Raw genomic sequence first — 16001 nt, 5'->3', positions numbered from 1 at the left:
AAAATTGCCGAAAATGCGCGTCCAGAGTGCTGCAATGGTCTTAGCTTGCTTGTCTGGGATAGCCTCTAAATACACAAATCGTGTGTGAATGTCAATCAACACATGTAGGTAATTGTTGCCATTGCTGGATGTCGGGAATGGTCCTGCCAGGTCGACAGCAACATGTTGGAATGGTGTATCCGACGAAATGGTCTGCAGTTGATGGTGCACAACTGGTGTGTTGTTGTGCCGCTGACAGACAACACAAGTGGCAATGTAGTTGGCAATATCCCTGCGCATACCTGGCCAAGTATGACCAGCAGCATGTAATGCGCCTGCGACAGCTTTAATGCCAAAGTGCCCCTGCAGGTGTTGCTTCTTGACCAGGTTGATGCGCTGGGTGGGGTCATCGATTAATACTTGCAAGGCATGCGCGGCTGCAACCGGCATGTCTTCACCCCCCACAAGTGCATTGTACACACGAGAGAGATGGTCAGGGAGGATGTTGTCAACTCCTGGGCGATGCACAACTGCAAAATCGTAGGATGAAAGCTCCTCAAACCAGCCGATCAACATGGCATTCAGATGATCCTGGGAGTGCATGTAGGTCAGCGCCTTGTGGTCTGTAAAAAGCGTGAAGTGCCGACCGTAAAGGTATTGATGGAAGCTGCGTAGTGCATAGACAATTCCCAGCAGCTCGCGCTTGGTAGCCGAATAATTACGCTCAGCGCGGTTGAGCGAACGTGAGACACATGAGAGATAATGATGAACACCATTTGCATCCACCTGGTAGAGCACTGCACCAATGCCAGTGTTGGACGCATCTGTTGCCACTTGGAAAGGCAGATCATCATTAGGGAATGACAGTGAAAGCGCATGTGCAATGGCCTGTTGCAGATCACCTAGTGCTTCTGTGTGCCTATCCGTCCAGGCTGCAGTGAGGTTGTCTGCATTGCGAAGTGCATCGAGTGGTGCTGTGACCATGGACATAATTGGTATATGCTCGCGCAGATAGTTTGCAACACCCAGGATATGCTGAAGCTCCTTAATCGTGTGTGGGATGGTCCATGATTCCACCTGCACTAGGCGCTCTGGATCCATTTGTTTGCCGCTTGGTGTGATCATGAAACCCAACAGCCGAATACGTGCTGACATAAAATGACACTTGCCAGGATTCACAACAAGGCAGTTTGCCGTGAGAATTTGCAGCACCTGCACAACATGCTTTCTGTGCTCCTCAACTGACCGTGAGTAGATGACAATGTCGTCGATGTAGCAGAGCGCGAATGGCATGCGCCCAAAGAGTTGCTGCATCACACGTTGGAAAACTGATGGCAGTGTCTTCAGACCAAATGGTGCCCGGCGGAACACATACTGTGTGTTATTCCATGTAAACGCCGTTTTGTACTGGTCCTCTGGCGCTATGGGAAACCGGTGGAATGCTGACTTGAGGTCGATTGTCGAAAAGACGGTTGCACCTGCAAGCGCGGCAAAGATGTCGCTGATCAGCGGGATGGGATAAAGATCTGGCTCCAATATAGCATTCAGCTGCCTAAAATCATGGCAAATTCGATGGAGTGTTTTATTACCGCTGGCATCTTTCTTCGGAATTGGGAACATCGGTGTGTTGAACACCGACAGCATTGGCGCAGTCTCAATAGTGCCCGTCTCGAGCCACTCAGTGATCTGTGCGTCAACAACAGGGCGCGCTGCATTGGCCAAAGGGTACTGTCGTTTGAATACAGTCTTCCCCGGCTGTGTGGGCAGGCGCACAAGTGCCTCTGGAACTGGACAGGCTGCGTCTGCCGGAGTAGCTTGATTTGCAGCAAGCAGCGGCTCAATTACAGTCATTAATTTTGCACGTGGACCGTCAAAAGTGGTGTCGCACTCATCGTGTATGAGTGATGGTATTGGCGTCTCCATAATCACTGTTGGTGCAAAGGCGTCAACGAGCTTGAAAGGCACATTGGCCAACTGTATACCAATCCGTGCAAACAGCGGGCGTCCAATGGTGATCTGGTATTTCGCGCTTGAAGGGGCAACAAAGCATGAAACCATCTCATCCATTTGGCCACACTGCAGGCGCAGTGGCACCGTCATCCTGTCGACCAGGGATGGCTTCTCGCCAAAACCGGTGACCTGTAGCATGGCTGGTAGGGTTGCGATCCCATGGTGTGCTACAAACTCTTGGCAGAGGAGCACTGTGTCAGCCCCACTGTCAATCAACGCCATCGCGACCTGCCCGTCGATGTACAACGGTGCTAGAGGTGGATCGGCGTCCACCGGTGGCTGATTAGCCCCGGTTACATGCGTCAACCTGACATTGGCTGACTGCACTTTCGTCGGGCATCTGGATGCAAAATGTCCGACCTGGTGACACTTGAAGCAGGTCACACTTGTTGAGCCGTTAGTCATGGCTCCACCCATCGTGGGCTTGGTTGTCGACACTGTCGCTACTTGCTGCTTCTGAGCATTGCAATCAGTGGAATTGTGTGTATGTGAGCGATGGAATTCACACCATTTGTTGGTTGCCTCCTTGCTCTTGCTGGCATTATTGCCATTACTGGCCCGGCCTACTGCACCACTAGCTCGGTTAGCAGTCTTGGTGTAGGGCATGTGTGCCACTCGTGCAGACTCAAGGAAAGACAGAAGGTCTCTTGGTGTGTACTCCACCTCTGGCAGGTGAAGTTCGACATAGTCCTGAACCTCGGCGGGCAGTTTCCCCAGCATCGTCCAAAACATAAATTCAACCTCGGAACCCTTTGCCATGAAGCGGCGGTGTAGTACCAGCTGGCGCTTCATGCACTGGAGGGGCGTTTCACCCTCATCAATCGTCAGTTCGCTGAGCTGGCGTGCCTGCCTGGCGCGATACTGAATACCCAGGTAGTGTGCTTCTATCTTACCACGGGCTATGTCCCAGTCATCGATCTTGCTACAGTGGTCGGTGAAGAATTCAAGCAGTTCACCGCCGACATTAACCATAAAGTGCCCACCCCATTCTCCAGGGCCCATCTTAATGGCATTGAGCGCATTTTCGAAATGCACAAGGAAATCGGCAAGCTCCATCATCGACTTGTCATTCACACCAAATGTGGGGAACACAATCTTAGGTTGGCTTCGAGGGAGTGCTGACTCAGTGGAGAGGCTGCTATGGCTTGGTTCACTAGGGAGGAACAATGGGTGTACTTTCTTGTAGTTAAGGTAAATTTCCACTTGCTCCTCAACCTTCTCGCGCGACCTAATCGTCGTCGTAAAACAGTCCATTAGGTCTGCAATCTCGTCTGGGTTGGTTTGCATCAGGCTCTCGACCAGCCTGGTTCGCTGAACACGTCTCCACCATACCTGAAGGAAGTTGTCCATTACGCGGTAAATATCTTCGTCGTTGTACGCATCATAATTCCCTTGAAGTATCGGATCCTCAAAGACGGTAAATGCAGTAAAGTTGTCTTCCAGGCCCAGGTTGTAGGGGAGTCCTGGAGAGCGGCGTCTAAGTGCCATAGTTTCTGTTGTTGTTTTCTTTATAGATGATGAGTGGCACGTCTGCCGAAATATAAACTTGCAAGTTTTGAAATAAAATAAAATAAAATTGGTTTTTACACCTCACAAAAAAAAATATGTCGTGCTCTATAAAAATGTGGGTCTAAATCGATATATTCAAGTCTTAAAAATTACTTACTTAACTGAAAAAGGGGGCAGCGCTGTGTGGGCAGCGCTGTAAACATCATGGTATTCCTTGATGTCAGCCAGCAATAACAGAAATGTGTATAGTGGCCATGATGGCGATCTTGATTCTTGAAAAGGGAAGATAGTGGCTTGAAATGTGTGTTGGGCACCACATAGTTTGTGTATGCATATGTTGTGGCATTATCTTTACAGACAATATTACATCTTATATACAGGGTTACTTGATAATGGTGTTGAAACGGGTTTGTTAATTATTTGTAACTAGTTATAGCCAACTGCACATACATGAAATTGTTATGCCTTGATTTGAAATGGGTTTCAAATAATGTTGCCAATCCGGTCAATGCAAAATTACTTACCAAGTAGTGCGGATAAAGCTTGCATACTCTATCACATTGTGCACCCAGCTTTCTTTATATTTGTCTGGCAACCACGCTCTCCTGACATTACCAATGACAGACAAAAGTTTGAATTTGAATATCGATAATTCACATTGTTTTTATCCGGAAACTTGGTAAATTTGTCTATTATTTATGACAAGTACAATGTAAACAATGTCTAACACTATACATTAGCATATTTTGCTACGAAGAGAAGCTGTTCACAGCTTACAAGTTTTCAATTTGCTCAATTTTCTTCAGCCGTTTATTCATATTTTATACTGCCATATTTTTATTTGGTTTTCTGCTTCATTTTTCACCCCTTTGGTTATGCCTGAATCCAGACGAAAGAGAAAGGCCACTGAGCCTCCTGAGGACGCCCAAATCGTCACCACCAACTTGCACTGGTGCCACAAAGAGATGCGAGATCGCCTAAAGAAAAAAGTGTAAAACCTGCATCGCCATGTAAGTAGTTTACCAATACTATAATAATAATTTTGAAAGTTCATTTTATAATATTTAATTACTCAATATATTTACACTCAAATAAAATTATAAATTATTACATAAAAATGTTGAGCGTTATGTAGACTCAGCAGAGGGAGCAGCCCACCCCACTGGCAGAGCACGCACAAATACTCTGATACAGCCCAGTGTTGCTTCTGCATGCACGATTTCCACATGGATACAAACGCCCAAAGAGCATAGCGATTCGGTAAAGGACGAGGCCGCACGCGAGTGGGAACACTACATTAGCAAACCACAAGCAGGCGTGCTTGAGCTGGCTGAGCCCAAGGCTGCGGATCGCAGGGAGCGCGCGGCCAATGTTTCAAAGGTTATCCACAAGGGCGTCGAGATGTTTGCGTCCAGCTCCAACCACATACTAGCCGACGATGCAGCTATGCTTGAACAGATTATCATGGCCGACTCAATCCATTCCAGCCGCTCGACACGCTCAAAGAAAACAGCTATCAAAAACCTTGCATCTGAACTGCGCTTGGCCAGCAACAAGTTCTCATTGTGGACCAGCACACACAACTCGGCAGATAGGTTGTCCACCGAAAGACAATTCTATCCACCAGTTATTGCCTTTTTTGTGTTTGTCGGGTTGGTCAGCCACGCACTGGATACCTGTTCTCTTGGGGAGAAGGCACGGCCAGTACCACTCAGAAAGATTTTGCCTTGTCACTCGACAGACAAAATGTGCGAGGATTCACAGTCGGACGAAAGGATCGACATTGGCTTGGAGACGAAGAGCATAGGCAGTGCATCTGTTGGCCGCACCTTCAGTTGGCAGAAGGAAAAGGTTGCCACTCTCGATGAGGCCATAGTAATATGGTACTCAAAACTATTCTTAGTTATCGAAGTGAAGCAGGGAAGCACGAAAGGCGACAAGGTTGATGCTGTACAGCAATTATTCCGCTACACCCGCAACCTTTTTCGCACCCAGCACAATCGTCGTTTTGCTTGGGGGCTGACAATTTGTGGCAGCTTTGTGCAGACCCATTTTTTTGGTCCAAATTTTGTAGCGACCTCTCCAGAAATGGATGTGCATACAGAGGCAGGCCGTGGTGCATTCGTTGGGCTGACTGTCAACTGGTCTTTCTGCAGCGAGGATCAGCTCGGATATGATTCTTCAGTGAGGTATTTAAATAACCTTGGCTGCTGGGAGATAACAGTGTCTGGCGGTTCTATAGGCGACACAGATAACAGCAGCAGCAGCAGCATCGATACTGTTTCACTGGGGTCTACTGGGGAGGTGTTTTACAGCAGCACCATCCTTTTGACTGCTGATCGGATGTTTGGGCGGCACACACGGTGCTTTATAGCAACAGAGGTCAAGCCGACTGAAAGGAGTTGCATCAAGATGGAGGATTGCGACACCCTAATTAAGGATGCATGGCTAGAGTCTGTGGGGGTTGGAGGTGTGGATCCGCGCAATGAGGTTGCTCATCTGCACGACATCACCCAGACGCTGAAACATTATCAGGAGCTTGCAGGCACATACCCAGAACTCAAATGTGGCGGTCTAGTGCGCCTTCAGCAGGACAGCGACAACACATTTACTGAGGACACGACCCTCAGTATTCTTGGCGATCTTTTTTCCAATTTAGCAGTTGGCAACAAAAAAGAGCAGGAGCACAAGCCACAACTCCGTGTACACAGGCGTGTTGCCATGTCGCCAATTGGAAAGCCGCTTAATATGCTCAAGTCTGTGCCAGAACTCATCATTGTCGTTGCCGACGCCATGCGTGCTCACCGCGCTATTGTCGAGCATTGCCACATCCTGCACCGCGATGTTATGCCAGGGAACATCCTGTTCCGGCGCATGAATGATGGAACCGTCAAGGGTATGCTGGTTGACTTTGATCATGCGGTCAATTCTTTAAAGGGCCCTCATACTCCACATGATGAGCGCACAGGTACTCTCCCGTTTATGTGCATTCACGCCTTAGAGAGAAGCCAACTCCCACGCACCGAGCTCGACGACTGGGAGACGCTGATTTATGTCTTAATTTGGATTGGGACATATGGCTTTAAAGGCGCAAATGGCCGAGATGCTAAAATCAAGTATTGGGTTGGCGGCACAACATTGAGGACATTGCCAGTAATAAGCGCGACAATTTGGGCAGCAGTTCCAGTTTTAAATCTATCCTCAACCAGTTTGATAGTAGGGTGCATTGTATCAATGTTCTTGCAGGTTGTTGAGTATGATGCGCGATGCTCTAATCGACAATGCAGGATGCAGCGAGGATGGCAGGGGCGCAAATATGAAACAACCTTCTAACCATGGCAACTGCGAATCATCCGCCTCGAAAGTCACACCTGGTTCATTTCTCCATATCCAAATCCGCATTGCCGGTTGAATGCGAGAGTTATAACATTCCAATAATTGATCCGTTTGAAGTGCGTGCTGACATGGCACCAACTATTGCTAAGGAGCTGTTGGCCATTTTGGAGGATGTCGCTGATTTGTCGAGAATTGTTGATCAAGGCAGGAACTGGAGCAGCGAGTCAAACACAGATGCTTAGTCATTCTTATCATTTTATTATATTTTACATTATATTAGTCATTGTCATTTTGATTTTCATATAAATATCAACTATATTTCTATTAATTGTCAATTCATTAATAGTAAAATATATGTGCCTCAACTGTGACATATATCGTGTCCTTCAAGTTTAATTACCCCATTTGTGAGTCCGGGGCATTTACTGCTGGCTTGGGAGCTTTCAAACTGGGTTCTGCATCCGTTGATACCACAAAAATATTCCATCTTGTCTGTTGGGGGTGTCCCCGAAAATTTTGGCACGGGTTTTAGCACGGGTTTTGACAAGGATTCTGTGGATAATTGATTGCCAGTTACAATAAAAAACATTTTGAATATAAAAAATTATGGCTGAGTATAAAGTTGAATACCTGTGAATATTGGCTTTTTTCTCTATAACATGTTTAAATAATAAAAATACAAATGATGAGAGATAGAATAGTGACTCTTTTATTTCATTTTCGTGTAATTGCTTTTTATTTTAAATCACTTTTTTTCCCTTGCTTGGTCGTTGAGAATATGTAAACCTTTTTCAAATACAAAAACTAGGCCTAATACCAATAAAAAGTGACAATCAACGATCGAGCCATTGACTGTCCGCTTTCCAAGCAACAAATATGTTTCAGAAATATTTCTGATCAAATATTCCATGTGAATTTTACTCAATTATCAATCATTATTTTGGGTGGAAGTATTACAATGGAAATACGACTGCTCACAAGTTTCTGTCTTTAAAAAGTCTAATTTTGATAATTTAAATGGCAAATATTTACTTTTTAGCACCAAATTTTTTTAATCTATTATTAATCCAATATATTCCACGTGCAATTGTAATTTATTTATTTATTTTCCCAACCAGCATTTATAAAATATTCTAGATAACAAATATTTTTGGTTTACTGCTTAACAGCTTTAAGATGCGGTTTTATCAGCAAGCACAGCGCAAGACCCACTCATTAATTCAAATACAATACTGCTAAACCCATTTTTGGAACGTCCACAAATTCATAGACCTCACCTCCCCACACTATGAACATAATGTATAAGAAGCAAAAAGAAAAAACTTTGTGATGTTGGCAAAAAAGAGTGGTCACAACATTTCATGTTCGTTTTGAATGCGCGTGTGCTTTTTTTCTAACTCGTAGCAAAAATAAATCCTCAGGTGCTGTGGCTGCGGCTGCTGGCTGCCAAAACAGTACATTTTTATTCGAGATTTACAAGTAATGGTACGATTAGGGCCGATAAAGGAAATTTCATGTTGATTTTTGTCAATCGTACAAATAGGATTGTTGTGGAATGATGTGGAAATTAACCATACATTGTATATTTGTTTGAATTGACCTGTGGGAGAAAAAGACCAAAACAAATAATCCGACCCAAAAAGGAAGAGGCGCTTTGCGGGCCATGTTAAAAATAGTCTTTTTATTTTTATTTGTATTTACAGCAAATATTCGGTACGCTTCATATATCCACTGTATCACCTGACTTTTCTTTTTTTGGTTCCAAGATGCCACTACCTTCAATCTTTCAAAATCAGTCGTGGCATATCGTCGAGTCAATTATTAACTACTATCTGAACGACAACTCACACTGCCGCCAAATCAACAGACTGCTGGCAACGGCTATTATCCACAGCAGCCACAGCTGGCGCTCTGCTTTTGTGACAAGGACCTGCAACATGCTCCATCTGTCGTTTAATCTGTGCGATATCCCTTTTTATAAATGTCCCGGCTGGTCAAAATGCCTTGGACATCTAGGCTTTCCTACAAGCCATCTTGTGAAAACCGTTAAAGTCTAAGCCAACAACTGGGTACCCCTACGGAGAGCGCTGCGCTTGCCAGGCTTTTGGACTCTCCATTTGCCAATGCCAATTTTCCAGCTGCGCACACGCTTATAATCGACATTAACGACTTTATCTTTAGTGCCTTGAACTACAAAAATATTGAGCTAGCTGACTGCGTGCGAAATGTCTCTCGCCTTTTACTTAAAATCAGGCAGATGGTTCCAGATATTCAGAATATCAGCATTTCATGGCCCAATTTTGTCTTCCAGCAGACGGACAGGGGATTTGGCAGCTTATGAGCAACGTGACGGGAGGTGTATCATGGCCTAAAGAGAGTTTCATTTTTGGAGAGCGGGAGCACCAATCTTCCTACTGTTATCGACCCGCTCGGCTTTTCAGGCATAACCCACCTCACGTATAAACACAACACCGGGCACACGTGGGTAGTCGAATGCGTCCAGCGCAACGCAGCATCACTCAAGGCAGTGTCCCTTGCGTTCTTGGGCAAAAGAGTAGCGCTTGCTTTGTTGTGTAGCAACCAGGGAAATGCAGTCGTATATTCTGCTCTCGAGATTTTTGGCGTCGATATGCTGGGCAACAGAGATAGATCGGGCATACAGATGCCTCCAAATCCGGAACAGTCCAGGAGCCTTGTGGTCCACTTCCTAAGAAGCAGGTCAGTATTTACCCATGGCATTTATCCGCTTAAAGATGATGTTCTATTCAAGGGCCACAATGACACCAGTACCCTCGAGAAGATAAACATTTACACAAATGTAGAGTTTGTCAAGATGGCTGAAGAATAACGCTTTTTTGTACTCAATCGGTTTCCTCGTCTTCATTCTGTCGTCCTCTCATACAACAACCTCTATAACCGGGTCCGAGACCAAGAAAAGTAGCTTTGAACCGTTGCATTAGCCAGATTATCGAAGCGACCAACACGTCAACCACGATTCGCGTCTTCAAATCCGCTGGAGACTTATCCGCAAATGTGCTCCTTGATGGTATCAGTAGCCTGGCTATGTTTGCCAGCGTACAGACTATAGACATCGCCTGCTGCCATCTGGAGTTTGCAGATATCATCACGATTTTGCGATACGCGCCCTTTATCCGTAGCCTGCATTGCGCGGCGGCGATCTGTGTGCCCAAGATCAAAGGCATGCATCGCGACGAGCTCCAGAATACATGTGCATTACTGGAAAACAATTCGGCAAACATTTTGGCTTCCTGACAGTCATCGACAACAAACTCGGTCAAGCAGCGCATTTGGTAGAGACCATTGCCCTTGTTGTCATTGCCTTCTCTCAGCGTGTGAGATTCACTCTTATATGCAATGACATGTCTGGATTCAGCACCGGGACCAAGACCATCGTTGATAGCGAGCCATTTGCCAAGTAGTCAACCAGATCGAGGCGTTTACACGCCACAACTAGTCAACTAATACATATGAGAGTGACTGGATTTATTTAAAAAAGTAGACTTTTTTAATACTAAACGCATATTTAAATGTGGCCATATGCCAAGATAAAAATGAAGCTGAGGCGGCTAGTGAGAGCTGTAATAGCCGGATGCTGCTGGCCCAGGAGCAGCTCCAGCATGCATGGAGGAGGATCTCTGACTAGGGTACATGTTGTTAGCATTGCCTCCCATAGGCACGGTCTGGTATTGCTGCTGCTGTTGCAGGTTTTTGGCCTGGGTCGGAGATAGCGGCTGGTCACCATAGCTGCGCTGTGGCCCACCAGCCGGGTTGGAAGCAGACGGCGAAGGCTCGTATGGCCCCTGGGGGACACTATCCTGCTGCGGGCCAGTGGGATCAACAAACATTGCCTGGCCGTATTGGTGTGTTTGCGGTTGCGCCGGGTAGTATTGCGCATACACTGGCGTCGGAGCGCGCGGATCGACGGGCAGCTGCGGCATGGGCGCAGTGGTTGCGTAGCTCTGGTTCAGGGCTGCATAGCTATCGTAGTGCAGGGTCGACCGCATGCGATCCCTCGAGCGCGGCTGCTTGTGGCCAGGTGCACCGCGACCGTGGCTTGCTGCTGCTGCATCTGCGTCTGCTGCATCGGCGGCGGAACAAACGAGGACGTGGTGGGCGCAGAACCATAGTGTATTTTTTGCTGCGAGGCAGTCTTAATATCAGCAGCTGAAGCAGGGGGCGGCCGGTGAATTGGAGCATGAGTGCGGCTTGTACTGGGTTGTGGTTCAACCTTGGACGCCGACGAGCTGCGGTTCATGCGTGGGCGGGCTTTCAGGACGCTGGCACCAGTGGCCTTGAGGCCTCCTTGATGCCCACGTGTGGCTGGCGTGCATCCAAGGCGGCGGTATTGCTGGTGGACCGCAACTTGCCGCGCGCGGCTGTCAGCAGATCCTTGCCCTCGCTGCGCGGCGCCGCGCTCGTGCCGACAGGCTGCCGGGGGATAGCAGCAGCAGCAGCAACCGGTGTTGGGCACAGTTGGCCTGTGAACTGTGGTTGACTTCTGAGCATGAACTGGCTGCTGCACATACGGTGGCACGCGCAGGGCTGCTGGCTTAGCTGCCGGCGCAGGCACAGATGCATATATTGCTGCTGATGGTGCTGCTGCTGTCGCAAAGCTGTTGGAGCGAGACTTGATCTTCTCTGGTTGTGGCGCAGCCTCCCTGCGTTTGGAGCTGGGGCGGGAAACCGGCGTAGGAGCAACATGCTTGGCAGACTTGGGTTGTTCTTTGGCTGTGGGAATAGGTGTGGGCTCTTCGGAGCTACTGTCGATCTCAATGACCTCAACCTCGACAATATCATCATGGCTGTCCCTGCGAGCATCCGCCGTACTCTTCTTTGGCGACGCAGCGGGAACATGGCGATGCTCTGCGCTGTATCTCTTTTGCTGCTGCTGCTGCTGATATTGCTGCTGCTGTTGCTGCTGCTGCTGTTGCTGTTGCTGCTGCTGCTGCTGGCGTCTGCTTTGGCCTTCATCAATGTTCTTTTGCAGCGGCGCTTTGGCTGTGGCCTGTGGCACACCGTTGACCGTCACCTCCTTGCGCCCGTCGGGGTCAATGCGCGTTATGGTGATGTTGCCCTGGCCGTCATCCTCTTCAGTGGTCTGCATCTTGATGCCGTTGACCATCTGGATCGAAGTGCGCGTCGACGGCCCAGTCGGCCCGCGCAGCCCGCCGGCTCCGCCAATCGTCGACGACGACACAAAGCTAAACGAGCCCGTGGCCGGCGGCCCCGAGGCACCGAACGGCGACGAGAACATCATGGACGGGAACCCGGACCCAAATCCTGAACCAAAGCCCGACCCGAATCCCGATCCAAACCGCCGACAGTTACGCCAGCGCCCGCATACGGCCTTCTCTCCCTCTCCACTTCCTGTGTGCGCATGCCTGAGCTCCCCGCATGCTGCGAGAAAAACGGATCTCCAAAGGGATCACCCCCGAAGCCGCTCTGCGAGCTGAACATGGAGGCAAACGGATCACCTCCGCCGAAAAAGTCACGGAAAATATCGTCTGCCGACCGGAACTTGTACCCGAACCCGTCGTCACCGTGCCCTTCTCCTCCGGATGAATTGTGTGCTGACTGCCGGTTGCCGCCCTGGAACCCACGCCTGAGCCCGGCTTCGCCATGTCGGTCATATTGCATTCGCAGCTCAGAGTCGCTCAGCACAGAGTAAGCCTGTGCAAGGAGCTTGAACTGCTCGGATGCTTCCTCGCGGCGTGTGGGGTTTTTGTCTGGATGCCATTTGAGCGAGAGCCTACGATACGCCTTTTTTACTTCGTCTGCGGTCGCTGTCGTGGAAATTCCGAGCAGCTCGTAGTATTTTGTCTCTGCTGCCATTGCTGCTGCTATTATTTTTATTTAGAAATGCGTATGTGTTTGTGTTTGTGTGGTATGTGTATATGTGCTGTGCTGTGCGTTGAAATGAGAATAAATGAGTATGAGTAAGCAAATATTTAGCTGAGAAATTGAGGCAGACAAAAAATAAGTGGTAAAAAAACTAAACGAAATCGAGCAAGAGAAAGAAAAGTAATTTGCGAGTTTGAATGTTGACGGCCAGCAAGCTACAAATACCATGCTTCCACTCTGCCGCGTTCTGCGCTATTCTAAACAAAAAGTGACATCAAAGCCAATGAGAAAAATAAAAATAGTGGATTGGTGGATGACGTGCATAAATCTGTGCAATAGTGGAGACGAGCAAAACAAAAAAATAGAAATCTGCAAAGCGCACAAGGTACAACAATGCAAAAAAAGAGTGCTACAATTAACATTTAAGGTGTAACTGGCATTCACACACACACGCACGCACGTACGTACGCACGCAGAGTGATATGTTATATATGCGAGTAATCCATCTAATCCGGCCCAGATCACCAACCATTAAATGCAAGGATTGAGGAATATACCTAATTCAAGTTGTTTTTTACGCTTGTTCACCCACTCGCTCTTTCGCTTGTTTTTTTTGACCACTTCCCCGCGCCGCTTGACAAAACATTTTCCTCACCCTGTTTTGAAAAATAGTGTGGAAATAGTTGATCAAAGTTCCCCCCCCCCCCCAAAAAAAAAAAAAACCAGGGTTCCGAAAAGGGTAACATGCAACACACACAACCAAAGCGCACATACTGTATATTCGTTGGGGGGAGGAGAGAAAAAAGGCATCGGATTCTCAAAAGAACAGATTATAAAAAGTATACGCGTAAAAATTAAAAGCACTGCTCATATTTAACAGCGTCAGCTCAGCCCATACAAAAGCATTTCATTTGAGCAGATCGCTTTCTCTATTTTTTTGTGGTTCAGGATAAATTTACAAATCGGGACATCACATGAGCTCTGTCTGTCAAATTACCTGTATTTATATTTATTTAGTTTAGCGTAAACAAAAAGATTACGCCATTTGCAAGCAGCATTTTTCGTGTGTTTCCATTTGTAGGCTTTTTTTGGTCAGATAAGGCGGAATAAAGAGAGAAAATAGCCAAAAAAGAAAAACAAGTCACGTCCCCTTGTTATAATTCACTCGTGTAGCAAAATGTATTCGCGCGTGCTGAATCCAAACGTTATCAAGTCTTCGGATCGCAACTCAATATACCTCTGTGCGGAGACCTTATCTCCGTTTAAGAACGTCCCGTTAGTTGATGCCAAATCAATAAGGTATGGCCTACGTTTTTACACAACACAAAAAAATCAAAAAGAAAAGTGGGTTTAGTTCAGCATGTCCAGTAGAAACGACATACATTCGCTCTTGCTTTGTCTCTCTCTCTCTCTTCCCTCCCCAACAAATACTAGAAGTCCAAGTGTGCTTTTTTGCACTTACTTTATGGTGTTTGAGTCTGTCAGTCGATACTGGAGCACCGCGTGCTGTGACGAGCACGATGGGTGGTCTATCGGAACGTCCGCGACCTATGGTTAATTGAGAAGTGAGGGTGGGAAAATTCATCAAGGATATTTTAGTTTGCCAGAAAAAACATGCCCAAAAAGAAGGGACGAGTACAAATGGGGTTTGCTATTTTAAGCAGACGCTTTTTGTTGCGGAAGTAAGGCGGTGGCCAAATAAGGCAAAACAATATTTCTCAGGATTAGCAGCCCAAAAAGCAATTGCGAGGGGGGGCCTTTTTTCCTTATTCAAATCGCTCAATCAAGCCCTCTTTTTCTTTGGTTTCGCAGCACAACAACACACAAAACTACAGATCGAGGGGGAGACAGGAGACACAGCTCGGCAAAATAAAAAATTCAAGAATTAGCGTGAGAAATCATTAAGTTACCTTTCGATCCCGGCCAAACAAATATGCGCTGGCTGTGTCAACACGGTGCATGTCAATGTCCTTGCCGTCCTTGAACACGTAGATGCGCCAGTGGCCGCTGGGCTTCCTTGCCTCCGCAGGCTCGCTGTACTTGAGCACAACGCCATTGACAGTGTTGGTTTCTGCCGCCAGCTTTCCTGAAAGCCCAAAATTAGCTGAAGTTGCCACAGCATCGGTGTCTTCCTTGGGGGACTCTTCGCTCTTCGATTGGTCAGCGCCTTCGGCCTTTGCAGCGGCCGACGGCGGCGGCGGCGGCTTGGAGGGTGCACTGCGGTGGGCAGGTTTGGCGGCGTTTTTAAAAGTGGTTGAGGAGGCTGAGGATTTGGTCAACACCGGTGTCTCTGTCGCCGGCGAGCTTGCAGTGGCTGTGGCCAGAGCAGGGAAAGTGCGCGCAGATCCGGCCTCGTCGTCAGCCCTTGTCGCGCCATTGGCAGAGGCGGATGGTCGGCGGAGGCTGCGGTGGTCTGGGTGTTTGCGTCCGTGTCTCCGGACTGCGCCTCAATAGGTCGCGTGTCTGCGCTCGAGCTCTCGTGTCTTCTGAGCGATGGCGCGTGGTTGTGGTGGCGGCTCTCTCGTCTGGGCTCATCGCGCGCTTCATTGGCAGAATCCCTGATGGCGGAATGTAGCTCTCTGTGCGGCTCCTCCGGCGATGAGTGCGTGCGACGGCATCTCGGCGCTCCGACCGGCTTTCCTCCTCGCCTGAGCCGCGCGTATTGTCGGGCCGACGCTGCCGCTGCTGCTCGCTGGTGCCAACGGGGCTGACCGAATGCCGCCACACGGCCGTGCTGCGCCTCCTTTTTCTTTCGGTAGGTGACCGAGACATTGTTGTGTTTTTTTCTTAGGGTGGCGAAAGAGCTGAAAGAGAAAGGAGTATGGTTTTTTTGAATTTGAAAAAGGAATAAGAGTGCGCGGCCAATGCCAACACAAAGAACTAGCATTTGGACGCGCGCCAATGAAAATGGGATTTTCGATTTGAAATATGGTTTTCAATTCATCCGTTGTTTACTTTAATATTTTTGACTTTTTGCATGGTGCATTGACGCGTTCAAGCCGGCTGCGTACTTTGTAATTACGAGGTTGGCCATGGCGATTTAAGCGCGCTGATTTTTCTATTCTGTACTCCCTGCACAGTGTATAGTTTGGCGGCTGAGAGAGGGCCTGATCATGTGCATCCCCTTTTTGCGCCACATTCTTTTTTATTTTAGCCACGGATTATTGGGCCGCTGGCATCGACAAAACGGCCAAACGCGCCTGCTACTCAGAACACACTGAGACGCTGCAAAGTGAACACCAGGCAATTCCGCTACTTCTTTTTTTCGTTCAGTTTGCGGAGAAATCGGCATTCTAAAAAAAGCG

At 47.9% G+C, this 16001-nt stretch overlaps 4 protein-coding genes across 4 annotated transcripts; 1 reads left to right on the top strand and 3 right to left on the bottom strand.

Annotated features, from left to right (window-relative positions):
* Window positions 1-4356: 4356 nt before the first annotated feature.
* BX661DRAFT_182437 (uncharacterized protein) lies at window positions 4357-5632 on the top strand (the record flags this gene model as incomplete). The annotated part of the gene is made up of 4 exons (XM_051535974.1): window positions 4357-4450; window positions 4489-4508; window positions 4634-5448; window positions 5603-5632. Exons 1-4 carry the CDS (start codon window positions 4374-4376, stop codon window positions 5630-5632), a joined length of 942 nt encoding a protein of 313 aa, XP_051391641.1. The 5' UTR covers window positions 4357-4373.
* A 5069-nt stretch (window positions 5633-10701) lies between these two features.
* BX661DRAFT_17220 (uncharacterized protein) lies at window positions 10702-12293 on the bottom strand. The gene has a single exon (XM_051533761.1). It carries the CDS (start codon window positions 12110-12112, stop codon window positions 10820-10822), a length of 1293 nt encoding a protein of 430 aa, XP_051391640.1. The 5' UTR covers window positions 12113-12293; the 3' UTR covers window positions 10702-10819.
* Window positions 12294-12465: 172 nt separating this feature from the next.
* Window positions 12466-12678, bottom strand: BX661DRAFT_127690 (DnaJ domain-containing protein; the record flags this gene model as incomplete). The annotated part of the gene is made up of 1 exon (XM_051532491.1): window positions 12466-12678. A coding segment is annotated over one exon (213 nt), but the record flags the coding sequence as incomplete, so codon positions are not given.
* A 908-nt stretch (window positions 12679-13586) lies between these two features.
* On the bottom strand, window positions 13587-15624 carry BX661DRAFT_182430 (SMAD/FHA domain-containing protein). The gene is made up of 5 exons (XM_051535973.1): window positions 15329-15624; window positions 15138-15254; window positions 14607-15099; window positions 14159-14244; window positions 13587-14002 (listed from the first exon to the last, which is right to left on the bottom strand). Exons 1-5 carry the CDS (start codon window positions 15466-15468, stop codon window positions 13858-13860), a joined length of 981 nt encoding a protein of 326 aa, XP_051391638.1. The 5' UTR covers window positions 15469-15624; the 3' UTR covers window positions 13587-13857.
* Window positions 15625-16001: the final 377 nt, after the last annotated feature.

Source organism: Kickxella alabastrina, assembly GCF_025024165.1.
Source record: "Kickxella alabastrina strain RSA 675 chromosome Unknown BX661scaffold_11, whole genome shotgun sequence".
Classification (NCBI taxonomy): domain Eukaryota; kingdom Fungi; phylum Kickxellomycota; class Kickxellomycetes; order Kickxellales; family Kickxellaceae; genus Kickxella; species Kickxella alabastrina.
Note: the sequence above shows the minus strand (reverse complement) of the source record. Positions and strands in the feature narration are given on the sequence as shown.

What these genes read in the sequence shown, in the direction of transcription:
- BX661DRAFT_17220 (XM_051533761.1), bottom strand. Translation starts at nt 12,112, where the DNA reads ATGATGTTCTCGTCGCCGTTCGGTGCCTCGGGGCCGCCGGCCACGGGC.
- BX661DRAFT_182430 (XM_051535973.1), bottom strand. Translation starts at nt 15,468, where the DNA reads ATGTCTCGGTCACCTACCGAAAGAAAAAGGAGGCGCAGCACGGCCGTG. An exon ending in ACGCGACCTATTGAGGCGCA is followed by an intron (nt 15,100 to 15,137) that starts GTCCGGAGACAC and finishes AGACCACCGCAG; the next exon opens with CCTCCGCCGACCATCCGCCT. An exon ending in ACAGACTCAAACACCATAAA is followed by an intron (nt 14,003 to 14,158) that starts GTAAGTGCAAAA and finishes GTAAAAACGTAG; the next exon opens with GCCATACCTTATTGATTTGG.